The 21755-nt window shown below is 38.5% G+C and overlaps 1 protein-coding gene across 1 annotated transcript in view; it reads left to right on the forward strand.

Annotated features, from left to right (window-relative positions):
- Arhgap32 (Rho GTPase activating protein 32) overlaps window positions 1-21755 on the forward strand; it is a 216330-nt gene that overhangs the window by 58521 nt on the left and 136054 nt on the right. The window contains 1 exon segment of the mRNA XM_040730215.1: window positions 21013-21121. Within this exon segment, the coding sequence (XP_040586149.1) occupies window positions 21017-21121 (105 nt within the window). The 5' untranslated portion in view covers window positions 21013-21016.

Genomic DNA, 21755 nt, shown 5'->3' on the forward strand with positions numbered 1-21755 from the left:
CAACTGCACAGCTGGTAAATGCTATCACAGCTATAGCCTGCAGTACAAGTGGAACATTCTAGATGACAATTGAGTTAGTTAAGCAGCTTATTGAAATAAAATGCTATCTGTTCCTTCATGGTTTAACAGGATGTGTGTGTGTGTGTGTGTGTGTGTGTGTGTGTGTGTGTACGTGTGTGTTTGTGATCCAGGAACAGATTACACCTGTTTTATTATTACATTCTTTAATATTAAGCAGGACAGTGAATTCAATTTTGAGTATTTTTTGTTCTTTTGAAACTTTGGTTTCTTAAATTCCATGTTTTTGATGCAAATTTCCTACCGTTCTCTTGGCTTCATTTCTTTTTGTCATCTCTCCATTTTGTTTGACGTATGAGTGCTTTGAAAATAGTAAGCTCCTGTATGAACTTAAACTAATATTTTAATAAGAATTAAAAATGGTAAGCAACAGAACAGATAGACATCAGGGCAGACTGTGTAAGTGAGAAAACCAGCACTCTGGGGAGCTGTCCTTTCTCTTGTTCTTTGAAGAACTCTGGTGTGTTTGTGACTGCTTGCAGAGTATTGCTGTGTTAACTTCTATATCACAGTGTCAGTTTTCTTGCTGGAGAGTGGGACAAGGAAAAAATGTAATCCTTTTTGACAACATGGGCCTGCACAGGATGGACTTCGAGGATCATGAGTGTTTCTGTGTTACTGCCTTAAATTTCTGATACCATGAGTCCTTATTTTCTCAGATAATTAAGGCTGCTTGTTAGGGTAAACTACTCTTTGGTCTTTTGATTCCCAATAGTCATCTAGTCTCTAACTTTAGCACACTGAATTTTTTGCTTTCATCTGTTTTCATGTAACAGGTCAGTTCATCTTAGGATGTTAAATGTTTTTCTAGCCTCAGAGCGATTCCAAATTTCTATCCTCTACAGTAAGGATATTCTATAGTTTGCATGGATTCTCTGTTGTTCTTAAACAGTGGGAGCTGAACAGACAATGGTACTGAACATGAAGTTTTCCATAGGTGCAAGTGTGGTCATTGTCTTTAGCCGACTGTGTGGGAGGACAGACAGGTTGTAGGTAGTAGTAAAATAGAAGAGACTGGTTAGGTTGTAAACCACATGGCATTCGAAACATCTTAATGTCATCTTCTTGTAGAACTGCCCATTTATACTCGGTAAAGCAGTGTGAGACAGCTTATCTATGGATCGTTGGGCACATGATGTGTGTACTTGTAGGGGGAGGGAGGGAGGGAGAGAGAGAGAGACAGAGACAGACACAGACACAGAGAGAGATGGAGAGAGAGATGGAGAGGGAGAGAGAAACTGAGACTGAGACTTAATAGGAATCAGTTTCTCTCCTACTATGTGAGTCCTGGGAATTAAAGTCCATGTTAAGACTTGACAGCAAGCACCTTTACACACAGAGCCGTCTTGCTGGCCCTTGTGTATTTATTATTATTGTTGTTATTATTATTATCATCGTGTGTATGTGTCTGTGCACAATGCAGTGTGCATGCCAGAGTATGCATGTGGAGGTTAGAAAAAAACCTGTTGATTCTCTTCCTCTACCTTTATGTGAGTTTGGAGATTAAACTCAGGTTTGTCCACTGAACGATCTTGCTGACCCACAGTTAGTTATTAAGGCTGGGCCGTAGATAGCTGTCAGTTTGTCATTCTTTTACACTTTTTTGGTGACCTGACAATTCGCATAATAAAAGGTTAAAATATTTAGGTTGAATGGATTAAAGAGTAGTAATTGCTATGAAGGATATCATCATACAGCATGAAAAAAATAAAGGGTTAAGCTAACTCAGGGAGGATTTTGGTTCTTGTTCTAAAGGATTTCATTAGATCGACATTAGCTTGACTCTGGCATGAGTGAAGTGCTCGTGTTCAGTAATGACTTGAAAGCACAAGAGTTGTGTGGGAGTTGGGCTGTGCTCAGTAAAAGCTGAGAAGTTCCCTTTAAGTGAAAAGGTAAAGATCATGACCTAAGGAGAGGAGAAACAGTAAGCTGATATCACTAAATTCAGTCTAAGTATTTTACTGATCATACTGAAAGTATAAAGGAATGACAGAGTGGCATCATCTCAGCTTTAATAATTTTGTGTATATGTAAGCTCTGTGTGGCTTGGTACTACCTGCAGTTTCCAGTACCCACTGGTGTCTTGGGATGTAACCCTGGGAATAAGGGGGAGCACTGTACTTCCTCTGTAGCCCTCACTGGAAATATGGTGATGGCAGACATGAGCTTCCTGTGCAGTTGTTTAATTGCTGACTTTCATATGTTACCTAGTTTTGCATCTGGGACTGAAGGATGCCACTAAAGGGAGGAAAAGTTTTATTCTAGCTCATGGTTTCAGCTCATCACAGTGGGGTGGGGTGGCATAGCAGCACACTTGATGGTGGCATGAATGCTTGGGAGAGGCTGTGCATTGCATGGCAGACCAGAAATCAAAGAAAACCCTGAGGCCAGGCACAGTGTTTAGAAGTGACCGAGTTCTTCTGACAACCAAGCCGCATCCTAAAGGTGCTGCACCCTCCCCAAAGTGCCACAGCTAGGGGACTGTGCAGATTCCGCCCATAACATTTCACAATTAAGAAAGAGACCCAAATAATAATAAAACAACCTAGTAACTTAGCTGGGACTCGTTTCCCCTTGGTTATTAGATCACTTCTTTCTTGTAAAATAACGGTAGATAATTCAGTTTTCAAAGTCAGAGATTGACAGGTTGAAATATTTAGAGATTCACAGATTGAAATTTTTTCTAAGTTTTAATACAGTCAAAGCTTGACAAGATTTTGTGGTTTCAGCGATGGTAGTGCCTGTCATTTATTGAGGTTCTTGCCAGTACTATTTGTCATGTAATGGTTTTATTACACACATTGCTTTGTACTCATACATTAACTTTACATGGTTAGTTTTTCTGTGTTGAGACTATCAAACTGCAATTTAATTTAACTCAACAAAATCTCACTATTCGTAAAGTTCATGGTTAATTATTGGGTTCAGGAATATTTGAATTAACCCCTGATTTTGTATATAGAGTCTTGAAAATGAACTTTTTTGTTTTGTTTTGTTTTTTTTTTTTTGGTTTGTTTGTTTGTTTTGAGAAAGGGTTTTTTTTTTTTTGGTATAGCCTTGGCTACTCACAGAGATCCACCTGCCTCTGCCTCCTGAATGCTGGGATTAAAGGCATGCAACACCACCACCTGACTCTGAACATATTTTTTAAGCATGTATTTCCACAATGGGTGGTTCAGTGTTAAGATGGCCATTTTAAAGAAAAAAGGAATTAATTTAACTAACGTGTAGTTTAAGTTAGACTCTCACTGTATTTAATGGTTCAAAGTATGTTCCATTGGTTCTTATGTTTTCTAGTCAGATGGATCTTTTTCTGTTTAAGCATCTAGAGAAGGTAATTTTAATTCTTTAATTTTGATATTATTGTAAATTTGCTCTGCTGTTTATAACATGGTTTGTCCTGTACATATACAACTTGGGATTGAATCACATACCAGTATCCATGGACCATGAACCATGACTAAGATACAATAAAGAAGGGAATTTTTGTTCTTTTGGAGTTAATTGTTTTAGAGCAAGGACACCTACAGAGGTTCAGAGGTAGGTATGGTGATGCATATCTTTATCCCAGCCACTTGGGAGACAGGGGCAGGAGGATGTCTGTGAGTTTAAGGTCAGCATGGTCTTCATACAGAGTTTCAAGCTAGCCAGGGCTAAACAGTCAGACCCTATCCCAATAACTTCCCCCTATATCAAAGAAAGTTAAAAATATAAGTAATGTTACATTTAGAATGCATGCTTAGCCAATATAAAAAGACAAGTGATGTTTGCACATTTTGTATTATGATTTGTACATTGGAAGAAATCAGTCATTAGGAATAGAAGAATTCTTGTGTAAGTTTTCAGGCAGGAAATGTTACTCCTGTAACAGTCATACCACTATGGCAGTAGTAGTGGTATTGTTGTTAATAGTGCAATTACAAGGCAGGTTGGTATTGTTGTAACTACATGATTTCTGCCTCTTAAATTGGTTGTTAGAGTTATACAGAGGGCTTAGCTCTGCTATAGTTTTAGTATTTGCTGCTATTAGTTTACCACTACTCTTTGAAAAATAAGTCACTTCAAAGCAACATTTTTAAGCCAAGTGTCATAGCACATGCCAGTAATCCTCACAATAGGAGGCCAAGGCAGGAAGATTGTCATGAATTTGAGGTCAGTATGGGTTACATTGTGAGTACTAGACCAGCCTGGGCTACAAAGCAAGACCCTTTTTCCAGTAACATTCCCACCATTCTTTGTTGTGAATGTATGCATGCACATATGCCAAGGCTTGTGTGGAGGTCATAGGACAAGTTGTAAAAGTTGGTTCTCTCTTCCCACCATGTAGGTTTGGTGGAATCGAACTCAGGTCTTTAGGTTCCCTCTGAGTCATTTAGGAGGCCCCCCTAACAGAATTTTTTAATCACTGGTGGGAATAATTTCCAAACTAAGTGCCAACAATTCCTATGAATTAGTGTAGGACTTGCTGCCTACCAAAGCCAACTGAGAGTGAAGCTTGCTTGCTCAGGATTTAAACAAATTAACAGAAGAGCTGATAATACAGCAAAGTGGTAGATTCACCTCCTAGTACTACAAAACTGCAGACAAAACCAAATGAGAAAATGGCATCAGAGGTATAATCTTCAGGAGTATGGCATTATTGTCTGCTAGTTTCAGTTATCCACTCTGTTTTTCTCCCCATTCCTCTAGTAGTCATTCACTTGTTCTGCTAGATCTTTATTGACTGCTGAAAGGGGAAAAGAAGGTGGAAACGTGAGTTGATTTTTGAAGTTGAAAAAAAATCTGATACTAGGTCAAAGCTGTTAAACGTCCTGGGAAGTCTACCTGGTGCCTGTGGGAAAAAGACTGTCCCTGAAGCAGGGCTTCTGGCGTTAGGGTTCTTAAATTGTAGAAGGACCCAAAGAGGCCTTTCCAGAGTGGTGTATATATGCCAACTGCCCATCTGTCTCATTTGAAAAACCTGTCCACAGCACAGTTTACTTCATCATGTTTAAAGGATGTGCAGAGTGAGGAAAGTCAGCTGTGATACTGAACAAGTAAAAGAAGGGCTAAAAGAAAAAGTGACTAGGGGAAGAAGAGAGAACTGAGATTCTGTATGAAATAGCTATATAAAAAGCAATTACCTCTTGAGGGACATGAAAGATTAAATTTTTTGCAAGGCAATATAATATTTAAAGTATGGCACAATATAGTGAAAACATTCTCTGTCTCTGTCTCTCTATCTCTCTCTGTCTCTCATCCCTCCCTCCCTCCTTCCCTCCCTCCCTCCCTCCCACCCTCCCCCCTTCAGTAGGAGTTCTGAGTGTCTGCATGGGTGTCTTTCCCCGAAGCTGATTGCTGGCACTTGTATGTGTTACGATACACTTTGCCTCTTTTTTCTTTGCCTTCAAAGTGTTTCTGTTCATTTGTTCCCATCATGAGCATTGGGTTGCTTCATTGTCTCATGTATGTAGCATTCCACTCTGTGGCTTTTCAGTGAGTTAATTATGTAATTTGATGTTAATTCATAATTAGATGCTGTTTGGGATGTTCTCTTTTGCTATTATAAAGTGTACTACAATGAGTGTTCATGTGTATCTCTGATTTTTACCTGTAACATTACTGGGCTAAGGAGTTTCCTATTTTGTATTTTGGTGGATTTTGCCAGGTCTTCCCCCATAGAGGTTGTACCTGTTTAAACTCCCACCTGCATGCATATTGATTTTTCCATATCTTTCATTTTTTTCAGATCTTTACATTTTTTGAAATTAGGATATTATTACATCATTTCCTCCTCCTTTTTTCCCCTCCAGTCCTTCCTATGTACCTCTTTGCAATTTGAAATGCATGACCTTTTTAAAAAACTGTTGTTATGTATATGCGTATGTTCCTAAATATATAAATACAAGCTGCTCAGTCTACATAATATTGCTTGTATTATAGATGTTTTCAGGGCTGATCACTTGGTATTATTAGATAACCAGTTTGGGAGATCTTCCTAGGGAGACTAGTTCTCCCACTCCCAGCATTGCTTAGTCGCCTGTAGTTCTTTGTTCAGGGTTGAGTCCCAATGGTATCTCCCTTCCATGTTAGGATTGCTCAGTGTCATCCTTGTTTGGGTCTAGCTTCTCTGACATTTTCAGAAGACACAGTCTCCAGCAAACTTTCTGTTCCTCTTGCTCTATCTGTCTTTCGCCCCCTACCCACTTCCATTATGATCTCTGAACCTTAGGTGCAGAAGTTGTGTTGCAGATGGATCCATTAGGCCTGAGCACCATATGTATGGTCCCTTGTTCTGTTTTGATTGGTTGTGGTCTTCTGTATTGGTCTCTGTTGTAGACTTTTTTTCCCTTTTGATGAGAGGTGAGACCTATATTCATCTGTGAGGATAAGGGTAAACATTTAGAAGGTAGTTAGGAATTATGTTGTTCTAGTAAAGTGGTTCCTGTAGTTCCCCTTCAAGATCCATGACTTTGCTAACCCTGGGTGGGTAATTAGTTAAGTTTTCAGTACCAGGCCTGATTCCCTCTTGTTGAGGAGGTCTTAAGTCCAATTAGAGAGCTGTCTGTTGTTTCGTAGGTATGTGTGCCACTGTTGCAACCTTAGGGATCTTGTGTGCTGCTGGTCATTGTTACAGTTCATAGACATCATAGCTCAGTAGGATTAATGGTTGTTTCTCCCCTTTGGAAGCTCGCATGATATCTTCTGGTATAAAAGCTAGTTTCCTGGGAGAAGGTTTTCAGGTGCAGCTCTAATCCTCAAGGTCCTGTGTCCAAAGTATATGGTGTCTTTAGCAATAAGGACTTACCTTCCACTTCTAGGAGGCAACCAAGGACAGCATCATTAGCCTATAGTGTCTTGGGAATCTCTTGGATTCCCCTGACCAGCTTGTAAAGTTGGGGGTGGGTGTTCTCATGCCTGGTATTGGAGTTTTTATTAGTTAATGGCCTGCCCAGGCAACATAGTTTCATTGTGGAGCCATGGGTGGCTTGGAACTCATACTGATGCCAGCCTCTACCCTGGGGTGAATGGTGTGCACCACCATGCTTGGCTTATTAAAAACACTTAAAATCCTTGCTTATGTGCAAAAATTTTTAAAAAGCTCTCCTTAGTGGCCCCCTTCCCTTGTTCCTGTTACATTAAGTACTTTTTCATGTGTAATAAGGTTCTTGTGGGTTTTGCTGGTTGTGATGGTTTTTGCCAATTTACCTTCTGGACTGTTGGATCTTAGAGATTTGTATCAACTGATTAGACATTTAAAAAGTTAACCAGCTGTGATGTGCGTCTTTCCTTGCCTTTTTCTTTTTTACATTTTGACTGTATTCATGTTTGGTACTATTATTATAGAAGATACAAGCATTCTGTGTGTGCACGCACACACAGATATGGTCATTTTCGTGTATATGTGTGGAGGCCAGAATTTGATATGTCCAGCTTTGCACTCCCTGCCTTTTTTATTTTCTGAGACTGAATTGTCTTTGAACAACTGAAACTGTTGTTCAAAGTTTGGGCTAGACTGAGAGGGTTTGCCTTTTCTGCTCCCAGTGCTGGGGTCACAGACACATGCAGCCATACTCAGCTTTAAACTTTTTAAAGAAATTTAAAAAATAATTAGTTTTATGTGTATGGGTGGTTTTGCCTGCATGCATGTTGGTATTCTGTGTGTGTAACTTAATGCCTGAGGAGGCCAGAAGAGGGTAACAGAGATTGTTGTGAGCATCCATGTGGGTCCTGGGAATTGAACCTGGGTCCTCCGTAAGAGCAATCAGTGCCCTCAACTGCTCAGTCATCTCTTGGACCCCCATAGTTGGCTTTATGTGTGGATTCTGGGGAACCCAACCTTAGGTCTTCATATTTATGTAGAAAGCATTTTTATTCACCAAGGCATTGCAAGCTGGATATAAACATTTTTATATAGTAAGACTGATCTGTGTTTTATGATTTTTATGGCTTTATAAAAATATAATGAGAACTCTATAAAATTATATTCAGGATACTTCTACTGTAAGATGGTTGGTTGAAAGGAATTTTCCCACGATGTTCTGTAATTTAATTTTTAGATTTAAATATCTGTTTGGGGGCATTTATTTTAATGTACAAAGCAAGGAAGAAATTTAATTCACATTCTCAGAATCTTTGTTAGATGATAATTTCATCTTCTCATTTTTGAAGCAATTTTAGAGATCTGAATTTACTAGGATTTGTCTTAGATAGAAACTTGAATATTTTACAAGATGGTTTTGTGTAAACTTAGAGAATTTTTCCAAATCCCTGTCAGAAACAATCCATTTTCTAAACCTGTTTTCAGGTTTGCCAACAAATTGTGGTTTCTAGCAGAAGACTAAACCTCCACCAATTGTCAAAGCTGCAGCATTCAATCAGTGAGTATTCTAGAAGCTGCAGGGAGGAGAAGGTAATGTAAGCCAAATAACCCAGAAGTTCATTTTTCCAAACTTCCAAGTGAGAAAGCTCAAGGGTGTCTCTTGGATGTTGGCTTTGTCCTTTTCTTTTTCTTGAGATCTGTTTGGACCTAGTATAAAAGTCAGGGCTCCATGTTTGCTGCTGCTCAGCAGGAGACAAGTACCCACCACTGCAGATCTGTGAGTGGTAACAGCTCGGCTTTTTGTCTAAGAAGCATTTGTGTTGTTTACACTGTTACTGATCCTATACTCTGACTTACTTCTGAGTAGGCCATTTTACCGCCAGCATGGACCTTTCCAGTGTAAATGTAGAAGGAAACACGTTTTTATTTTTATTTTAATTGTCAGTGCCTTTCAACTTTTGCGCCCCCCTCCCCCGCTTTTTCTTAGATGGACCCTGGGTAGGCTTATTTTTTTTGTGTCACTCTGGTCAGTTGAGCAAAGGTACACCTGGAAGTTACCTCTGAGAGGAAAGAAAGATGTATTGCATTAGAAGGCAGGAAGCTGGGCAGGTCCCTGGATGTTGCATGTCTTCTCTATTAATCATGATACTCCCTAACTGTGAGGTGTGTAACTGTGCCTTGCATGGTGCCTAGCATAGGACACTGGCGTGTGTAGTTAGCCTTTCTGGTTTTCTGTTTGTCATTTTAAAGGCTGAGATACAAACAGAAACCTGCTTTTTGAAAATACCTATTACCTGGAAATGAGATAAGAAAATAGTCATTAAAAGTGGATAATTAGCGAAGGATCACCCTGATTTGGACTCTGGTTTTTATTATGTAGGTCATAGAACCTAAGGCAGTGGGAGGGTCTAAGGTATGACAGGTGCACAGTCATATGCAGTGAGTGTGCTGCCTGGGATTTCCTGTCTGCACTCCCAGCTGCAATGAAACCAGCATCATCACTTGCCAGTGCCGTAGCAGGCACATTCTTGAGTGAGCATCAGTAGTGCTAACCCACCTGAACACTGGTGCCTCGTATCTCATGCCTTGAGGATCTCAAAACGAGATGGAGACAGAGAGTGAGAGTAGCTCTTTGGGGGATGACAGTGTGTTTTGGCTGGATTCTGAAGTTATAACCCAGCTGACTGATGATGAAGATGAAGAAAGGGAAGAGAATTTCAGGTGATTAAGTTCTTATCATCGCAATCCTTTGTTCTCCTGTCCTCTTCTGTCCCCTCTGTTTCAATCCTTTTCTCTCTGGGTAGGTTTGGGGTGGAAGAGGGCAGCTTTCCAGTTGGCTGTAGCATTCTTCATTCCACAACTTGCCCTGAGCTTGTAAAATGTGTTTTCAATTACTTGTTCCAACACCAGGAAGAGAAGGTGTTAGACAGGTTTTGTAGTAGCATTTCAGGAATTTCAAGTAGAGACTCATAATGAACTGCTTCCCTTTCTGTGTCTGATTTGTATCTTAATAGATTCTATCTGAATTTGCATCTAATGGATATTTCACCTTTTCCTAGGGATGTGTTCTGAAGGTGTGTGTGCACGTTCGTGCATGTGCTTGTGAGTGTGTGTGTGTGTGTGTGTATACAGTTGCCTGCATTTATGAATATATATGAAACATTTTGATTAAATTCAAATCAGTTACTTTGTGACTTTGATCCTCATTTTTACTCAATTACCCACTCCCATGTCTTTCTGGGCTTTGGAATTTTTGGTAGAACCTTAATACTTGGAAGATTTTGTAGGATGTTTCCTGGTTGAGAGTTCTCTGGTCTCTGTTAAAGAAAGGGATTTTGCTTGTTGGAAGAAACCGACAATATTTAATCCCATTGCATTATCACAGAATTTGGGAAGCCTTTTTTTTCATACAGTGTTAGGGACATTAACACATTTATAGACATTAAAAAAAACTCTCGATGAAATTTGAAGTTAGAGCTACTTATACCCACTACTACCCACATGGGCAATTAGATAACTTTGTAATTTTACCTATGAGTTCTTAGGCATATCAGTTCATCAGATACTGTCTTTATGTTTAATACTCAAAACAAGTAGTTACCCCCTTCCCTGTGTGTGTGTATTTCCCTCTCAAGATAAAGATTTTTTTTAATCTAGAATTTATTTTTAAGTCTTAGTTAAGGAAAGGAGTGATAGAATATAAGGAGCTCTTGATAACATCGTGTTGAATTTGTTACTCACAGGTTAAAACAAATGAGAAGTATATTTAAAAATGTTGAGATTATGCAAATGAGCTTTTATTAGTATATCATTCTTTTTTGTTTCACTTTTTGTTCCATAATTTCATTTAGCCTTTCAGATTTACATGAACTTCATCTCTCTCAAGGTGTGCTGGTTTTTACTATAGTCTGTGTATCTCCTACCAGTGTATGTTTTGTATTAAAAATGACCAATTAAAATTTTGTTACTTTGTGGTATTTGCCAAAGGAAGAAACAACTTAAGGCCCGACTGTTAATATATTATAGTATTTTATAGAGTAAGTCTGTAAGGTTGAACCCTTATCTTGGGGAGTACTAACAACATAGTCATTCTGAGAAACCGAGCTGCTTATAGGTATTGTTCTGGGAAACCATGAAATCTTTGGGAGTTTGTCCTTGTTTTCAATTGTATATCCTATCTGAATATCACCATAAATCTTCCAAACCAAATATGCCTTTGGGATTTTATTTACAAATTCCAGAAAGAGATGTGGGTATGGCCCCATTTCACCCAGTGTTTCTCACCCTATTCACCAGTAAGGCATGAGGAAGCAAGGCAGTGCAGGCTTTCACAACATCCCCAGCATGTTCCTGCTGAAACGCCAAGCAGAAGAATGCATGTGGGTGTGGAAGGTGAAGGGTTGGATAAGATGTGCTGAGCTCTAGCTCTGGAGAAGCTAGTAATAAAGTCTTTGCCAAGGAGAGCTGTTTTTAAAGTCAGTTTTATAGTTAAGTGTACACTGAAGTTTTAACTTGTTCTTTAAAACCTGTGCTAATTCACCTAAATCCAAGTTGTCTTGGTTACACACCCCCTCCCCATCTATGTCTGTCTGTCTCTGTCTCTTTCTGTCTGTCCTTCTTTCTCCTAAATGAGATGAGGGCAAAAGATTGTATATTATTCTTGTCTCACGAGTAGCATCTAAGTTACATTTTAAATATACTCACCATATCACTAGAGGTGTCCTGGATGAGAGAGCTAATGTTATCAGGTGTCTGGAATGTGGGTTCCTGGTGGTTCCAGCCACTCTCTGCTTTAGGGAAGGCAGTGCACTCTGAGAGAGGGGCAAATGTTTGTCTGTTAATTTCTGCAATAGCGTTTATCTTTGGACTTGTTAGCAGGAAACAGAACTTTTTCTGGTAGCACTGGAGAGGTAGGACCTCTCCATTGTGAGGTCAGGGGACCACAGAGTCAGATCTCCGCTTCTCTGACTTCTGATTTGTACTGTGGAGTTAATGTGCGCTCTACCTTCCTTGTCCCCCTGGGCAGTGGACCTTAGACTATTTAGAGATCCTTAGAGTCTTAGACTAGAATATAGAATAGTCTTTAGTGATCATTAAAAGGAGCCTTCTGTAAGTGGTACGGGAACCACAACCCAGAAAAGGAAGATTGTAAATGTTGAATCTTGTCAGGAAAGAGAACCTTTATTTATGAGTTGTTACATGACGCATATTTGGCTAAATATGTTACATACAGTATGTCTATTAATTGCATCCTAAGTCTATATAATAGGTCTTTAAATTTTTTTCCTAGATAGGGATTTATGTATTTATTCTACTTAGCCAACATTGTCATGATAAGGTAAAGATTTGAACCCAAGTGTAACGACTGAAAGACTTTCGTTGTAGAAAAGGTTTGTGCTATATTTTGTCTATTCTGCTACTTCTCAGGCAGTAGTTCTTTGCATTAGTGATGTGTAGAGATGCAGCTAACACTAGAGTGGAGCAATGAACCCACTATTTTGAGCCCCTCAAGCACCTGTACTTGTATCCGAGTTCAAGACCATTGATTTTAAGTGAGAAGAGAAACTTCTTACCCCATCTAGTAGCACAATTTGGAAAACACATCTTCCTAGGTGTGTTGGGGGAGGTTGCTCTGGATTGGTCATAAGCATTATGGAACTTAGGCATTGTATCTCAGACTTGACTGACTTGCGGATGCTGTGCCCCATCTCTGCCTTGCTGGGAACGATGCTGCAGTGATGCTACACTGTTCAGCAGAACCAGATAGTGGTGCCTCGTGTCTTTTACAGGGTTACTTTTCCTTTATATTAGAGTTATTTACTTTGATGACTGGAAGATACTTCACAATTTCCCATTTTTATTATCTTGTCTTTTTTTCCTTCTGAATGTCCTGATTTTGATATTACCAACCAGTTTTTATGAACTGGGGAGGATGGAGAGAAAATACTAACACTTAACCATTGGTATAATTACAGCTCTACACTCATGTCCATTGTGTAACATCAAACTTTTCATAGACATCTCATTTTGCTATCTCATGGATAATGCCAAAATGTGTGTATTTTGCCAGAAAGAGTTATCATGTTGATTGGGAGTTCAGTTTGGTCCTCAAAATATCCACTTAATATTAAATACACTTTTACTGAGCATATTCTTACCAGTGTTAGAATAACAACCATCAAAGTCTGCTGTAAGCATCTCTTAACCTCAGAAGATTGTATGCAGTATTGGAGCTCAACCATTATTCTGCCTTTATGATTTGTGAAATAGATGGCCTAACCTCAAGGCATGTTAGTGCAAGACTTTCTTGGTATTTCAGTAATTCAGCCCTTTGGCTTGGTGCCCAAGGAGAACCTTTCATAAGAAAGGCATATGCTTGTCTATGTAAGGTTTTTGATGTTCAAAAAGGCTTTAGTGCAAAGAAACTGTGTATATAGTTTTAAAAAAAATCTTGATTTAATGTTTATGTAAAACTAAAAACATGGCTAGGATGTGGGTCAATGTTAGAATGCTTGTCTAGTATGTCTAGGTTTATTTCCAACACGCACGCGTGCGCACACACACACACACACACTCACACACACACACAGACACACACACACACACACACACAGAGACAGAGAAAGAGATTTTCCCTAACCATTTCATTCCCTGTGAACTCAATGTTTCTCAATTAATTACACTTTCACACTTCTTATGTTAAAGCTCTGATCTGCGTAAACTTTTACTCATACATGTAACATGGTCAACCTTTTCAAAAATCTGTAGAACACACCTTTTATCACAGCACTCAAGGGAACCTCGTTGAGTTTGAAGGCTGGTCTATATAGTGAGGTCCAGTCAGTTACAGCTACACGGACTGTGCTTCAAAAGAAAGCGAGGTGAACAAGAACAGAAGACCCTTCCTGGACACTTTGGAAGTTCTGCTGCTTGTTTGCTTTCTTTGATAATCATTCATTTTCTTTTCTGCATTCTCATTCAGTTATAAAGAAAGATAAAATACTTTCTTTTCCTAAGTGTTCTGATTTTTTTTCTGTCTTGGCTTTTTTCTTCTTTTTTCCCTACTTGGTAAGGAAAGCTCTGAGGATACTTTTGCCTTCTGTGCTTCCAGTCTCATCCCTGCTGTAGGTGAGACTTTGGCTTACAATCAGGATGAGCCCACTTGCTTTTAGTCTTCCTGAAAGTGGTCGGTCTGGCTTGCTGATGTCAGCCATACCATTTTGTCCAGGATTCATTTCCCTTTGTTGAACTTACTGAGATTTCACAGACTGGGGCCAGACATTTGTTTCTTCACATGGATGCAGTCTTTGAATACAAGGGATGGTGCCAAGGTTGTTCTTCTCTCGCCTCAGTCTCCTAAGGAAACTTCTCTGAAAGGCTTGGTGCTCAGCATGATGGGTTTCTAGGGATGTAAATGATTGCCTTGGTGTTTTCAGAGTGGAAAGTGGGTCTTCCAGGAAAGCTGGTCTGCTGTATCTAGAGTGATTGGTGTGGCAACACATTCCAGTTTTCTTCTTTGTAAAATACCTATTCATAGCATATCAAACTATTAAATATCAGTAAGTTAGAAGATATAATGGAAGAAAAAAGTAATGTTTAAAAAAATGTCCCCAATCAATCTAATCAGGTTATTTAAGATGTTTAAAAATGACAACAAAAACAACAGACTTTATTGAAGAACATAAAAGAAGTCAGGAAACAAATTGAGAATATATTTTGCTCAAAATAAAACCATATAACACCATAAAGGTGTTAGTTCAATCTAATTGTGCATTCAGTATAATAAAGTGTTTAAAATCAAGAGAATAAATGTTGAAGTGAATTGATTTGGGCTAAAGATTAAAGAAAGAGAAAACGGTAGATGGTTTGGGCATCAGTGGTTGAAACCTGTGGTGCTGTGCTGTAAAGTCATAGGGTGAGAAGCCCACACACACACACACACACACACACACACACACGCACGCGCGCACGCACGCACGCACGCACGCACACAATTCTATTCAGTAGTTGGGGATACTGGAATGGGGACTTTTGTTGCTAAAACTGTAGTGACTTAAAATATCAGACATTTTCAGTTGGAAGTGAACAAAAGCTTACATTAGCTAGCTTTAGAAAATCTGGATGTCATTTTCAATAATGTAACTAGTCCCATTAGTGTTAGAAATTTTGTTTTTAAAATTTCTTAGGAATTTGGGTATTTTAGATTTATTTAGGCATGTATTAATTTATATAAAACTAATCAGAACAGAGATCCTGAATATTGATGATTTTTTTTAGTTTATGTATATAGGTGTGTTGCCTGGAAGTGTGTCTGAATCACATGTATTCAGTGCCTGTGGAAGTCAGCTCCCTGGAACTGGAGTTACAGATTGTTGTTGTCTGCCATGTGGCTTCTGGGATCATCTGGAAGGAACAGCATGTGCTCTAACTGCTGAGCCTCCTCTCAATCCCCACACTCCTGTATTTAGAGGCTTTGCAGTCATATTTCTTAGTGTCTTTCAAAGGTAGGATAGCAATGCCTCAAACTCTAGGACCTCAGGTTGTAACTTTTCTCAGTTGAGGGTGTACAGAATACACAAAAACCTTCAAACTTATACTCAGTTCACCCACAGTTGAAAGGAGCAGAGGTGATCAGATTTGCTGTGTAGGCTGTCCTTCAAAGCTGTCTATATCAGTGGAAGTGAAGCATCTTCTTGTTCATATAGATAAAAATTGACTAGCACTCCAAGGTTACCCATTGTCTCTGAGAGAGAGCACTTGTCCTATCCCTCATGTATCTACAAAACATCAGAAAATGGTGAGGACCTAAGACAGGCTTTTGGTTCCTCTTAGCGCCAGTAGAGAATAACATCTTGGTTCCACTGTAGTAGGACCAGGGCCAAACTTGGTAAAGGCTAATAGATAAATGATTGGGAAAAGGAAAAGAGAAAGACAAAACTGTGCTTCCTCTTGGAATTCACTCACAGGACCAAGAAGCGGGATCTGGGCTGGAGTGGTCTCTGAAGTGCTGGTTTGGACATTGTTTGTAATACACTGTTTATCTTCAGAAGGGGGTCTACCTGAACGTCTTTTAAACTTCAGAACTGCTGTGTGTGCATTCTCAGAAGTGAGAAGCAGGAACCTGGCGCAAATAGAGTATATGTTAAAGATGTAAAGAGTTTTTTCTCAGGAGAAGCAGCAAGGCAGTTCGGCTGACGGCTTTTCTGTTTGAAGGACTTTTTCATTTTGTTCTACTATATACAGGTTCAAGTCTGAAGATATTTTACAGAAACTTGTAAAAATAGCTTTGGGTTCTTTAGATTTTATAGTTGAAAATTCTTAGCAGTGGGATGCTCTGTGAGAGGTGGAGCTGCACTCAGACATGTGGAGAGCAAAATTTGTTCATACTTTAAAAGCAGAGAATAAGAGTCAGTGTAATATGTAGATACCAAGTTTTTATGAGACACAGTATATGTAAACATAATTTATATCTAGTAAATTAATGTTTGCTGTCTATCAGTAAGCCTTCATTTACACTTTTATTCCAATGTAACGTGCATATAGTGAAGTCTATAGCTTGGTCAACACACATACACACACACACACACACACTCACACTCTCTTATTTAAACACAGTTCAATCAAGGTAAGTTTTCTAGTGTTCCACAATTTCTTGTTCCTCCTTTATTCTTACTTGGGTCATTGTAGATGAATTTTGTTGTCTCTTGAACTTCCCCTGAGTAGAATTATATATCATGTTATGGATGGTGGCTTTTGTTGCTGAACCTTTGTGAAATTTATTCATTTTGTGCAAGTGGCAGCACTAATACTTCGTAGTAGCCTATTTTAAGAAATTTAGTAAAAATATACATGTTGGTTACATTTTGAGCATAAATAATTGTAAACATAGTATTATATACAAATATACTTGATTTTTACATACTGACCAGATAACCAGGAATCTTGCTAAATTATCTTATAATTCTAAATTATACAGACTTTCATATTATCTGTGTATATGTCAAACAGTTACTATCTTTATTTTATTTCTTTTTCCAATTTAATGTTGTTTACTTTTCTCCTTCATAACTCAGAAAAAAAAGCAGTAACAACTGAATAGGGCCTCAAATAGTGTTAGTAGAGACATCTTCTGTTTTTCCTGATTCACCTTTAAGAATTATGTTAGTTGTGGTCTTTAAAATAGCTTCCCTTTGAAATTTATGATAGTCACCAGGTGTTAACTGTTACAATCGTGTGTGATTCCTGCCTTTCAGAATTTGGCCAGTTTTAGAGGTGGATCTTAGATTTTAAGCCAGTTTAATTTTGGACCTCCTCCTCCCACCACTAATTGAGTTGTGTTTATGGTGTTGCATTTCATCTTCTTTTCTAGTGATGTCTTTGGCAGCTTTTGTTTAGTTGTATCAGCTTTAAGACTTGTTTAGCTCATTGAATGGTTTGAGAGGTGCTTATTTTTTATAATCTGGAGGAATATATGTATACAAGAGTGTTATTGTTTATTCCTTCAGTGCTTAAAATAATACACCAATAAATACGCATGAGCCCAGAGTTTTCTTACAGATTTCACTACCTATATAGCTATATCACTAAAATTTTTTGTTTCTTTTTTTAGTATTGGTGAATTATATGCTTCAAGGAATTGAAATTTTCATTGAAATTAGACTCTAAGTGCATTGACATAAAATTGTTTACAATGTTCTCAGAATCTTTATATTACTCATTTGTATTCCAGTTATGGTTGGCTCCCTTTTCATTATTCAGTGTGTTCTCTGGTTTTTTTTTTTTTAACCCCCTTCATCTGTCTTCTGTCCTAGATAGTGAAGAGGAATCAGCGTTTGCTCATTTTTCTTTTGTATATATGATTTGTTCTCATTCCCTCTTTCTGAGTCTGATATATTCAGTCTAGCCCCAAACTTGCTTTGTAGCTGAGGGTGGCCTTGTACTTATGATCCTTCCAAAAGGATCTGGCAAAAGCAACATCAGGAAGGAAGAACTTGTTCTGGCTCATGGTTGAAGGGCAGATAGTCACTGGAGGCAGGGCAGTCATGGCAGCAGGGGCTTGAGGAGGCTGTGGCCTTGCATATGCAGTCAGGAAGCAGAGTCAGTGCTGGTGCATAGCTCGGCTTCTCCTTTTTAGCAAGTACAAGACCTCAGTCCATAGAATGATATTGCCCACTCTTCAGATGTGTCTTCACAACTCAGTCAACTCAGTTTTTCTGTGTTTATACTAATACATGTATGTGTATCATATGTGTGCATATGTGCATGTATTATACACACACATCTCATGAGGCATTGCTATTACTACTTTTTGAGTATCTCACTTTATAGTCCTGACTGGTCTCAAACTCACCTTGAAACACAGGTGGCCTTGACTTCCAAATTCTGGGATTATAGTTGTGCCTTCTTCACCCATTAGTCTGTCAATCTTTTCTATTTTCTAGTGTTTCTGTAGTTCTCAAACCTATGCCCTTGTTTTCCTTTTGGTAAATTTAGTTTTGTTTTGAAAATGGCTTATCCTACCTGCATTTTTTCAATTGGATACTTTGAAAGATAGACGTTTCTAGGTTACAGTATTTTTCTTTTGTTACACCAATTCATGCTTTTACTTTCTCTTTTTTCTTGTTATTTTTGTTTCTTTGAAGTCAGTTTGTCCTTTGTATTGACTTTGAGTTTCTTATAGGATTTTATATTTAGTGATTTGGCTATGATATACCTAGTTTGTTTTTGAAAATTCTGCTTGAGAGCTGGAAAGATGACCCAGAGCTTTAGAGCACTGGCTGCTCATCCAGAGACTCTGGTTCAAGTCCCAGCACGCACATGGCAGCTCATAACAGTGTAACACCAATCCCTGATGCTTTTTGTGGCTTCCACAGGCACTGCATGCACAGGGTGTGCACTCATGCAGACAGACAAAACACCCACACATAAAATGAAAATCCCAAATACATTTTGACTTGAGATTTGTTAAAATTCCTTGAATTGGTAGCTTGGTGGTTTTTATTAGTTTTAAAAGTTTCAGACACTGTTTATTTTAAATGCTGGTTCTGTTCCTTTTTCTTTCTCATCATTTACTCTTTTAAATCATCAATTTAGAAATAGTGAGAGTTTGCATTATTTGACACTTTTTTTGAGACAGTTTCTCTGTGTGGCCTTATCTGCTCTTGGCTGTCCTGGAACTCAAAGAGATCTACCTGCCTCTGACTCCCAAGTGCTGGTATTAAAGGCATGTGACACCATAACCACGCTTATTTGATATTTTTTTGTGTTATATTTTCTTCTCCTTTTTTGTGTATGTCAAGGTTGATGAATATTTTTTAGCTAACTGTTTAGTCAGGTTTGTTGTTAAACACATCTAGTGAATTCCTTTTTTAAAAATTCTAAACTACCTTTTTTGTTTTACATTCATTTTCTTGTTGCTCACACACACGTGCTCTCCTTGGTAGTGTGTGGAGGTCAGAGAACAATGTTCAGGAGTTGATTCTCTCATTCCACCATTATGCTGGGAATCAAACTCAGGTATCAGTCATGGCAGCAAGCACCTTTACCTTCTGAACCATCTCTGCAATCCACATCTAATGAATCTGTAATTGCAGATGTATTTCTTAGTCTTGGAGTGAGCATTATTGTCTCAATACTCCAATCCCCTGTTGAAATCTTCACTTTTATCTCTTTTTCTTTCATTTCATTGAGCATATGAGTCATAAATATTTTAAACAACTTAATAAAAAATTAAGCAAATGCTTCTTACCAGCTAGTGTATCTCTCTTTCCCTTGCTTGGCCCCAGGCAAGTCGTTGCCTGTGATCTATTTCATCTTTAAAAAGCCCATGCTTCTCATTTCTCCAGAGTTTACCCTAGTTGCCTGCCTTGAGTCCTTTTATCTGATACATTCTAGGAAAGTTTCAGTTTTATAGACTATCTGCTTTAGCAAACTCTTAGAGTTTTAATTACATTTATTGATTTATTGTATGTGTATATGTGTGGGGGGCACATATACTGTATAGCACATGCATGGAAGTTATGTCCTTCCACCATCTGTGTCTGGAACTAGAACTAAGTCATCAGGCTTGGTTGTAAGTGCCTTTAGGAAGTCACTTTGATGGCCCTTTTTCTGCCATTTCCTGTTAGGCCAGTAGTGATGCTGCTTACAGATTCCTCCATCTGGAGCAGACTCTACAAATGGACCACACTGCCTCTTTCTTTTCAATAATTTAAAAATCTGAATTAGATGAGAGTTTGCCTTGACTTTTTCTTTACTTTTTTGTTTAAGTTTGCCTCCTACTTTTAAAAATTGACTATCTTGTAATATAGTTGGACAATTGTCGATAAATCTTGTTTTGTTTGTTTCACATTTTTATTTTCTAAATTGAGTTAGTATTTTCCCTAACACTTCTGACACTGTGTGGCTTGGTTCTAACCTTAGCAACTTCTTGTTGGCCTCAGTTCAAAGACATGGCTTTCTTGGAGTCTCAGTCAAGAGCTTAGAGCACTGGTAGTGCCATCTTGTCCCTTGTCTCTTCAGCATTGATGGGCTGCTGAGGAGCTGCTCAGTTCTCAGCTGGTTTCTTTTCTTCTCCCCTCTGCCTTTCATTTTGAATGACTTGGTTGACATCTTAGAGTATACAACCATTGATTTACTGATTTGAGGGGGATTTCCACAGGACTTCTGGGTTAGTGGTCTTGTGTGTGTGTACATGAACACTGTGTTATCTCAAGCCCTAGGCGCTTAGGTCCTCATGCTTGTGCAATGCTTACTTAACCAACCCCATCATGCGCCTTCCCAGTCCCATCATGACACTGTGCTAATGCTTAGCACAGTTCTATAGACATTTTCAGAGTAAATGATTTCTGTAGCAGATTATTTTCAAAGTTCACATTATGTTGAATAGATGTAATCAGGACTTGTATAATAATTGCTACAGTTATTTTCTGGAGTAGGAAGCAGGTGTTCGGTGTATCACAGAAGATCTCTGGAAGCCAGTGTAGAAATTAAGGATCACCTCTAGCCACTCAAGTTCTTTGAGTTAAACTTAAAATCAGAAGATACTTTTCTACCGCTTGGATTGTGTTTATTGAAATAGTTTTTGCTGAAATAAAAATTCTTACAAAAGTCTCTTCTACCTCTCTCCCTAGGAAGATGAAGTCCTCAATACAGTCTGAAGAGGATGATTTTGTTCCAGAGCTACATAGAAATGTTCACCCCCGGGAGAGGCCTGATTGGGAAGAAACACTTAGTGCAATGGTAAATCACTTTTATACATAAGTGTGTAGTATGTGTAAGTAAAAATGAATGCAGTGTTACAGGAAACAGCACAGTATTTTTTGTTGCTTTGTGTGTTTATTGAGTATATACTTTCAGGTACTGTTTTAGATGCTGTAGGTGGAGAGGTAGAATACAATGTGAAATAACCGTTGCTGGCTATATGAGGAGGCTACAGATGGCCTTTGTGAGAATGTGAATTATGAGCAGACACTGAAAAATGTAAAGGAGCAATAGTGTGCTTATATGGGGATATACTAGTCAATGCATGAGCAAGTTAAGTAAAGGCTGTGTCTTAGAATTAAAAAGAAAGCCGGAAGAAACACAAGTCGTGTGGCTCAAATTAAATGGACTGGTGGAAAAATATGAGACAAGTCAGAAGAAGTGTTTTGAGGGTTGAGAATAGATCATATGCTTTCATGTGATCTAATGACAAGAACTTTGGCTTTGTATGCTGAATGAGGTTGAAACCACGGAAGGACTTATTGCTGAGGAGTGACAGGATCTGGCTTTACTTTTAAAGGAAGTTCAGATTACTAGTAAGTATTAAGAGACAAAAGAGGAAGTCAAGAGACAAGTAAGGTGCTCTAGTAAGGCAGAAAACCAGTGAGGGGGT

This window comes from Mesocricetus auratus, unplaced genomic scaffold (genome assembly GCF_017639785.1).
Source record: "Mesocricetus auratus isolate SY011 unplaced genomic scaffold, BCM_Maur_2.0 Super-Scaffold_100022, whole genome shotgun sequence".
NCBI lineage: Eukaryota > Metazoa > Chordata > Mammalia > Rodentia > Cricetidae > Mesocricetus > Mesocricetus auratus.